The 9,486-nt window shown below is 33.1% G+C and overlaps 1 protein-coding gene and 1 non-coding gene across 2 annotated transcripts; both read left to right on the forward strand.

Moving 5' to 3' along the window:
• Nucleotides 1-2,523: 2,523 nt before the first annotated feature.
• On the forward strand, nt 2,524-6,811 carry LOC102597534 (UDP-D-apiose/UDP-D-xylose synthase 2-like). The gene is made up of 9 exons (XM_006347158.2): nt 2,524-2,939; nt 3,524-3,616; nt 3,806-3,913; nt 5,273-5,387; nt 5,461-5,594; nt 5,692-5,793; nt 5,875-5,967; nt 6,094-6,229; nt 6,318-6,811. The coding sequence occupies exons 1-9, from the start codon at nt 2,673-2,675 to the stop codon at nt 6,428-6,430; spliced, it is 1,161 nt and encodes a 386-aa protein (XP_006347220.1). The 5' UTR covers nt 2,524-2,672; the 3' UTR covers nt 6,431-6,811.
• Nucleotides 6,812-8,110: 1,299 nt separating this feature from the next.
• TRNAR-UCU (transfer RNA arginine (anticodon UCU)) lies at nt 8,111-8,183 on the forward strand. The gene has a single exon. It is a non-coding gene; the product is annotated as a tRNA-Arg (tRNA).
• The last annotated feature ends 1,303 nt before the right edge of the window (nt 8,184-9,486 follow it).

Raw genomic sequence — 9,486 nt, forward strand, 5'->3', positions numbered from 1 at the left:
AAAAATATAATGAGTATGAGAATGGAGTCTTTTGTCTTTTGGCAAGTTTTAACGTTTTGTTGTGTGATGAAATCGAGGGTTGTCTACAAAGACGCGTGTCCTTGCCTTGTGCGTTACATGCAAAAGATGACATATCTCAAAACTCAATCGTCAACACTTCTCTATTTGCGAGATAAATAGATAATTCCAAGAGTAGAACCCGAATTATCGGGAAAATGGCACATCTTACTAGAAAACACAGATATCTAAAATACTCTAGTGGGAAACAAGCAGAAAAAATAAAATAAAAAATAGAGGTAGAATAGCTAATTCCCTTTTATATAATTTAGGGGTCGTTTGGTTTACACATAAATTATAAGATGAAGACTGTAATGCAGAGGTAGTTAAACCTCTCGGTAGAGGATTTTGCGGCTCAAATTCGATAACTCTAATTAAAGAAGAAACAGTTATATTCACTGCACCATATTCATTGATAGTTGGTCTGATCTGTTTGCGGATCCAAATCGGAAAGGCCCTAGGAAAGGAAGGGGACTAGGCTTCGGACGGTTAACTGGGCTTAGTAGATCGGCCCAAGTACTAGCCTTGTCGGAGTACCGGATCAGCTAACTTCGCCAAATAGTTCTATTTGACATGGCCACTTTTTAAATATTGGCCATTTCTGCAATTAAACTATTGGCCAATAGCCAAAATGGCCCATACTCCTTTTTGTTTTCTTTTTCTTTTTTGTTTTTCATATTTCGTATCCATAATGGAGCCGATCACTTGGATTTGCACCGCTTAAAGGCTCATTAGGGTAAAGATCTTTTCATACCCAAGAGACAAACCTAGATCTCTAATTAAAGGTGAAGTCGCCTCATCCAGTACACCTCATCTTTGATGATCCCATACTCTCTATCTATCACATTTTATTTTAAATTGCTGTCAAAAATTTATTTTAAGTATTCGTGATGAAAACTATTAAGAGCAACTTTAATTTAAATGATAAATGGTTCTGCTTGTGATAAGTTTCTGCTTAATTCTAAGTTTTTGATTCAACCTCCTAATCCCTATGGCCCAAAAATGAAGAACTAAGGAGAAGGATTATTATTGATGGTATTAAAAGTTAAATAGATTAGAGTATACATAATTTAAACTAATGATTTTAAGGATAGGGAAGTGTTTAGTCCTTAGTTATATATTTTGTACTTTCACACTATATTTAAAAGTAAATTAATGATTTATGAGTTCAAATTTAAGATCCTATCATAATTTATTGGTCTCAAAATATATTAATTATTTTTTTTACTACTATCTTACATCTCATTCGTCAATTTTCCACTTATTTTATATATGAATCATACTCCTTTTACCTAATTGTCAATTAAGTGTTTTTTTAATTATAAGCACATATTTATTAGAGATGAAGCATAAGTAGAAAAAATCATTAATTTAGATATTAAAACTAGATATTAGTGTTAAGTTTAGAATTCACGTGTGTATTTATATTTGTAAATTCAATTTTGATAGCTTTAATAGATAATGAACTTGGGAAACCTATAACTTAATCTTTAGTTTTAACATTATAAATTACAAATAAAATAATAATAATTTAAAAAAAAATTATGATCAAACGCCTAGAAATTATATTTTATAATCTCTGATTACTCCTGTAAAATAAAACCAGTACTCCATGGTTCATACTAAAATTAGTGTAAAATACTGCTCATTGGTTGCGTGTAGGACAGGTTAGCATGAAGAGTGGACAGCTCATTGGTTGACTGTTGCTCAATCACATGACACAGTTGGAAGCTTTTTTATGGTGTCTTGCTCAATTGATATTAATTAAATTTTTATTTAGACGTATAATTTTATTTTCAAAAGTTAAATATTTTCTCATGAAAATTATCAGAACTTTTCCAATTTATATAACAGGAATATTAGTAGATGAACACATCATGCTTTTAAATAAGTTGTTAAAATATTCTAATATATCATATTAATAAATCACAAATCTTACATATTTTCTTTTTATAAATAAATTTGTGATCGCATGTTATTTCAAACATTCAAATATATATAGTCTTATAAAGATTCACTTGTCTAATAAGTCAATAATAATAATGACTAACTATTTTTTTAAAATGTATTTATGTTTTTCCTCTATCCTAATTTATGTGACGGTTTTTAATTTTTAAGAGTTAAACCGTTTAAATTCGATGAAAAATTACGCTTATAACCTTCAACAAAGAATGAAATTTATATATTTATAAATAATATATAAAAAAGATATAATAAGTCATAATATATTTACGTGAATAAGTTATTTCTTATCCGATTATCAATAGAAAATCAATTTTACTTTTATAAGGGTGAATAAATAATTGGAAGGTGAAGAGGAAAAATATCTTACTAGCAATAGCAAGTTATAACGAATTGTTGAGAGATGAAGAAAAGCAGAGAAAATCCAGTGGCTAGTAACATTTTCCGTGTGCAGTATTTTATTAAACGCGTACATAGGCAAGCAATGAATGCAGCCACACACTCCCTCCTTATACTTCCTTTAAATACATCCCCTCATATTATTTCCTCTTCTTCACCGTCATTTTTTCCATTTTCCCTTCAGAGAAGCAACGAATTTCTATCTTTTAGAGTGAAAGTTAACGAAGAAGTAGCAGTTCTAGAGAATTTTGGAAATGGCAGGAAGGGTAGATCTGGACGGAAATCCGATTAAGCCGATTACAATATGTATGATTGGTGCCGGAGGATTTATTGGCTCGCATTTATGTGAGAAATTGATGTCGGAGACGCCGCACAAGGTGCTTGCCGTCGATGTTAGCAATGACAAGATCAAGCATCTCCTCGAACCGGCTACTCTCGCCTGGGCTGATCGTATTGAGTTCCACCGTATCAACATTAAGAACGATTCTCGTCTTGAAGGCCTTATCAAGATGGCAGATCTGGTAATTTCATTTCGCTCTTTCTTATTGTTCTTTTTTCCCCGCGCATTTTTATTTTCTTCTTGTTTTCAGCATTTTGTTTGCTTCTCATTTGCATGAAAAATGGATCTATGCGTTGTGAATAGGGAATCGTGTTATCACGAAATTCTGTTCGTTAATTTTGTTCTTACTATTATGTGTAGCGTTCATAGCTAGCTTAATGCATAACATTCTGAAATAAGTATTGGATATTCATTTGTTGGGATCTACTTTGTGAATTTGAGATCTTATTGGATCTGAGTTTCATCATTGTCGTGTTGCGTAAGGCAATTTTCACAGATTTCTCAAAATGAAAGAGAATTTCCAGAGGCTTTTTCATGTGGCTATTTTTGGCCTCTAAAGCTTTTGCGTCCATGAATATCATGTCCTTGAATGTATTGTTTAATCCTGTATGTTTGGATTATTTTATCATTTTAGTGTGATCTTGCTGTAATCATGGACTACTTTATGCACCGACACATCTTTAGACCCATTTTCCTTGAATTTTTAAATGCTGATCCGGTCAAATCATTGACTGTTGCTGACTTCTGTCTTTTCTTGTGATGTAGACCATCAATCTTGCTGCGATCTGCACTCCAGCTGATTACAACACTCGTCCACTTGATACTATTTACAGCAACTTCATTGATGCTCTTCCAGTGGTATGCATCTCTCACTTTTAACTTCATGCAGCCTTTCATTGCTCATATTTAGTGAAGCGGATGGTTGTTACTGGAAATGAATCTAGTTGAGATAGATAATTTTGATTCTGGTGGTTAATACTTTGACGGTTGAATATTACTTTTCTCTTGAATTTACTGTGTGAACTTTATGTGAATTGATTAATACAGGTGAAGTACTGCTCAGAAAATGGAAAGCGTCTTATTCACTTTTCCACCTGTGAAATTTATGGGAAAACAATAGGAGCCTTTTTACCCAAAGACAGCCCACTGCGGCAGGTGAGACTTCACTAACATCTTATTTCTGCCATATTTAATGCAAAACTTAAGGTAAATCTTGCTTTGTTGTTTTCTTCATATATCATGTCATTTCAGGGAGTTTGTGTCCTATCCTTATAAATGATAATTAATGTTCACTAGGTTATTTGATATTTCTATAGCATACTTGGATGTTCTGAATTCGGTATTATTATAACAAAACGTGATGTGTTAGTGATACTAATTAAGTAAAGTTGTTTTGGAAGTTTGTTTCTATTTAGGTATTATGACTTGGAATGAAGTTCCTTATCTCATTCTTCTCTTTTTAGTACTATTCAATGTTAAAGGGCAAATAGTTCTTTTGTTATCAGGAGCTAATTTTTTTGCTACAACTTGTAATTTTAGCATCTTCTCGATGCAATTGCTAATGAAATCTTACTTTCCTGATAAAAAACATCGTCTGCCTCTGGTTCTTGTTTTCTTTTTGGTCCTTTTTTCCTCCCCCTTTCTCGTTCAATGATAAATATTGAGATTTTGGCTTATTTAGTTTACTGATTAAGCCATGTTTGCAATATGTTCTGCATACATTGATATTTCTGTGAATTTTAAGATATATTTGGACTGCATGAATTTGTTAAATGAGTACAGTTGAGGAGAAACTAAGGAATTACCTTGAAAATGTTCAATTATAGGAAAAGCTTATGAAGCCAGTTATCTTTGTCTATGACAGCTTGTGTAAAGCTTGATGATTGATTCAGCAAATTTTGTGGACAAAGATATTTTAGTAGTTAGAGAAAAGTTGCCTCAAGTTGTTCTAGTTGTGTTGTCACAGAGTTTCGGTTATAAACATCGGTTTGACGTTCACTGACTTGAGGAAGTTGTGTTTATGTGTGGGATGATCTTGATAGGTCCTGCCCAGAGCTCTTCTTAGGTTTCACTTGGGCTTAGTTTATACTATTACAACTTTAGTATACAATGTTTAAGTTGCTTTGTTCCATAGTTCTTCTAGGTAGATTTAACTTGTTCTACAAAGCATCTTTTTCCTCCTAATATCAAAATAAAACTTAAGGAAGTGTTTGATACTTAACATTTGCGTGCTTATATATTTGTTATCCTCTCTGATACACAGTTCTTGGGAGTTTTGAGTAATTGCTAAGTGATTAAAAACTGACAACAATGTGTTCTTTTTTTGTATGTTGCATGGATTATCATGTAGATTGAATTATAATGGATGAGGAATCATTCAGTCTTGTGCATTTTTAACTATATGGTTACTTTTGTTGTAGAATCACGGATGCTGTAGTACTCATTCATTTACCATCTTCTGGTATTATTCAAATTTTGGAGATGTTTTAACTCTTTCTCCTGATTATCTCTTAGGATCCTGCATACTATGTGCTTAAGGAAGACACCTCCCCTTGCATTTTTGGACCTATTGAGAAGCAGAGGTGGTCATATGCCTGTGCAAAGCAATTGATTGAGAGGTTGATATATGGTATGTGGAGTTTTGTCTGTTTTTAAAGTTGAATAGTCTCTCTCCTATAATTCTTATGCATACTATTTTGCAGCTGAGGGTGCTGAGAATGGTTTAGAATTCACAATTGTAAGGCCGTTCAATTGGATTGGTCCCAGGATGGATTTCATTCCGGGCATTGATGGTCCTAGTGAAGGTGTTCCAAGAGTGTTAGCTTGCTTTAGTAATGTACGAATGATTTGTTTTCTGATTTATTTTAATTGAATTGAAACTTAAATATGTTCACTTGAATCTCACTTCCTATTATTTCATTCTCTCTTTTCAGAACCTCTTAAGACGTGAACCACTGAAATTAGTTGATGGTGGGGAATCACAGAGAACTTTTATATATATCAAGGATGCTATTGAAGCTGTTCTCTTGATGATTGTTAGTTTGCCCTCCATCTTCTTTCATGTGAATTTTTCAGATGCATAAAACTATATGCTGATTCAATTATTTTTCTATCAGGAAAATCCTGCGAGGGCCAATGGTCATAATTTTAATGTGGGCAATCCTAACAATGAAGTTACTGTGCGACAGCTAGCTGAAATGATGACTAAGGTTAATTGAGTGATTACTTTTGTGTTTTTCCCTCGATATATTTCTTGGTGTGGTGGCTTTTTTAGTTCTACATTTCAGTGTGGCATCTGTCCATCCATTTCCTCAGCTCCTATTCTTGCATAACAGGTCTATTCGAAGGTGAGTGGAGAATCTTCTCTTGAAACGCCTACCATTGATGTAAGTTCCAAAGAATTTTATGGAGAAGGGTATGATGACAGTGACAAGAGAATTCCGGATATGACTATAATCAACAAACAGCTTGGTATGCATGTATTTTCTCATCTATTGAATAATTTATACATTTTACAGGTTTTAAGAATATTCTGAAATTTGAATTGTTGTTTGACCAGCTTGGAACCCGAAAACATCCCTATGGGACTTGCTTGAATCAACACTCACCTACCAACACAGGACATATGCTGAGGCTATCAAGCAGGCCATGTCAAAGTCAACTGCAAATTGAGGGAAGGTGGAGCAGTTGCTCATATACGTTCAACTTCTTTTTGCCACTCACATTTTGAAAATTTATAATAGCTGATGGTTGTAAGCATCATGTATCCTATGTTGTAAGTCGTGACAGCAGTCATTAGGGAATTGTGTCATAGGTTGATGTAATGTTGTTACTAGAGAGACTTGCCAACAACAGTTATCAGGCACTAAAATGAAGGAAAGCCTGTAGTAATGTCCTTTTAGTATTTTGTTGTTCATTCTTTTGATTCTTCTGTATGAGAAAGCATCTTGTATAATTTTTTAGACCTGCTGTCTCCGGTAGTCATTTGTTTCATCTATATCAGATTGTCCTTTTAAAATGATTTGTGTGGAAATATTACTGGTAGTTTGTTTGGAAATGAGATATTTGTACCGGGGGGTTGGCATTTTTTTGGTTTGAAGTGCTTATGGCTGTATTGGCTACTGGGCTTTCCTTCTGATTCGTTGCACTAATGGCTGAAGTGTCGCTCTGCTCTAAGACGAAAAAATCTGATCCAACTTCTATGTTTTTATTGTTGGACGATGATTGTGTTACACCCTTGAATACTCACCATTTACTGTGTTCCTGATACGTTAAGCTGTCAATGAATAAGTTTCCCTGAATCTGACGGGGCTGAATATGGATGTCCTCTTTACTGATTCCTTAGGAACAAACCGGCATCTGGTTTCTTTACAGGGGGTGTTGGGTGAACTGGAGGGTAAAACTAGTTTTAGCTAGGTGCAGGGAGAATAAGTAACTTTGAGCCATTTCTGAATCTCCAAAATTGATAGGTGAGAGTCAGAGATATATGACAATGATTTATAATATCTATCTGAAATGGCATTGTGAGATGATTGGCCCTAAATATGACATTGGATGGTCTTAGTCGTTGGAGCTGAAAATGGGGAAATGTTGCATTCTTTTTCGCTTTTTATTATGAATTACGTTAAGAGTATTGAAGATGTGACTTTTATAACGTTTAGGTTGAGTCTTCGAATGCTTTTTCGTATTCCTTAGATTGTAGTAATATGCTTAATATTATTTTGGATTAATCCTTGAATATTTTTTGTACGTGACTATATTAAATTGGTTATTATGGTAGTTAAATTTAATTAATTGAAAGTTAAAATACTAAATAAAATTAGTCAAAGCAAAATAATTTTTTTACCTGCTCTAAGCCTCTAACCCGCCCCGTTAATATCCCTATTACATGTACACCTAATACACACAATTCGGATTGCTAGCAGCACTAGTATCCTTTTCATGTTTACTTAAATAGTTAGGCATAATACATAAATGTCTTTTAACTTGACTTCAGTTGGTATCTATGCCCTTCGACTTTTTGTTGTGCACAAAAGTAGACACTTAAACTCAGATAAAATTGAACAAGTAAACACACGTCCTACATGACATAAAACATGTAGGACGCCGTATATGACAATATGTGGGATGCCATGTGTGTATTTGTTCAATTTTATACAAATATAAGTGTCTACTTGTGCACACTCAAAGTTAGACGGCATAGATGTCAACTCAAACTAAGTTGAATGACACATTTATATATTATGCCTAATAGTTAAGTGTCAGGGAATAAGAACTGTTTTGATTAAAAGACAAATTTTTATTAGTTTTATAATCTATAAAACAACTAAAACTGCTAATAATGCCAAAAAAGCACCCGTGGCCTAATGGATAAGGCGTCTGACTTCTAATCAGGCGATTGTGGGTTCGAGTCCCACCGGGTGTGCTCTTCATTTTTATTTTGTTTGCTTTGATCAATATTTGTCTTAATCCAAAGGAAGCTTACGATAGTGATGTTTTTGTTTTAAATCATTTTAAAAGACATTTACAATTAAATCTTCTTATATTGTAATTTGAAATTTAGAGAATAACAAATACTATATGTTAAAACAAATAAAGGAGATGTTATTATTTACATGTAATATGCATATGCTTATAATAAAAGAAAGAAAATATGTGAATCACACCCAAATGAAATGTCCAAAATAGGGAAGAAGTGGCAAAATTTTAATAATGGTATCTAGGTGTCTTTTATCCTTGAGTTAGCCAGCTAATAAAGAATTTTTGATAGAAGAATAATCATGACACACATCCTTTCTAAATTCCTATTGCTATGCTACTTTTCCCTTTCTTTTTAAAATTTAATTTGGCACCTTTCACCAGAAACATTGTGTTATCAGATCCAACTACCACATGCCAATACTTTTATTAGGCATCCATCTAAATCATTTCAAGGTTCTTTGCAATCACTGATACATGTTGAGAGAATTGGTGAATTTATTATTCTCAATTTGGGTTAAAAGATTTTTATAAAATACTATATATATCCTTTAACTATTATTGTCATATACAAAGGCATCCTTTCATTTATCTCCTTTCAGCTCAAAATGCATGATATCTAATATTTAGTGTTAAAAGCTAATCGTTATAAATTTATCCTTCATGTCTCGCACTGTATTCGACTCCACTTTGCAAATATTTATCTTATTATATATGTGAATAATTATTTTATTGGCGGAAGATAAGAATGTTATTTTAAGAAAAAATCTCTATCATTTTTAAGAATTGAACAAAAAGTTCAAGTCGTGTTGTGATACCTCTAATAAGTTTTAATGAATGACATGAAAACTAAGTTCTTGCTATTGAACATACACGAGTCCCTAAGAGACTGAGAAGATAATCCTAAAGCAATGGCAGAGTTGAGAAAAAAGCATACGCATCATTTTTAGTGGAATGCGAGGGAAAAAAATAAGTAATTGACGGGGACCATCTTTTATAAATTTAGATTCATATTTGATAAACCTTATCATTCATGTTATCTAATATTTTATCCACCTTCCAATATATCGATGTCTGAAGCAAAATTTTAATCGTTGAAACTATCATAAATCACAAAAACAAAGCTACATACAAAGCAAATTACAGCCCCTCCGGATCTACGGATCCACATTTTATTTTCGGGTCAAGAAAAGAACCGAAAATTTCCATGCAAAATTCAAAAAGGAGGAGGGGTGGGGGGGGGGGGGCAA

The sequence above is a fragment of the Solanum tuberosum genome, unplaced genomic scaffold, assembly GCF_000226075.1.
Source record: "Solanum tuberosum cultivar DM 1-3 516 R44 unplaced genomic scaffold, SolTub_3.0 scf00091, whole genome shotgun sequence".
NCBI classification, from domain to species: domain Eukaryota; kingdom Viridiplantae; phylum Streptophyta; class Magnoliopsida; order Solanales; family Solanaceae; genus Solanum; species Solanum tuberosum.

Coding starts and splice junctions, on each gene's coding strand:
- LOC102597534 (XM_006347158.2), top strand. CDS start 2,673: ATGGCAGGAAGGGTAGATCTGGACGGAAATCCGATTAAGCCGATTACA. Junction 5,388..5,460: donor GATTGAGAGGTTGATATATG/GTATGTGGAGTT, acceptor ACTATTTTGCAG/CTGAGGGTGCTGAGAATGGT. Junction 5,968..6,093: donor TAGCTGAAATGATGACTAAG/GTTAATTGAGTG, acceptor CTTGCATAACAG/GTCTATTCGAAGGTGAGTGG.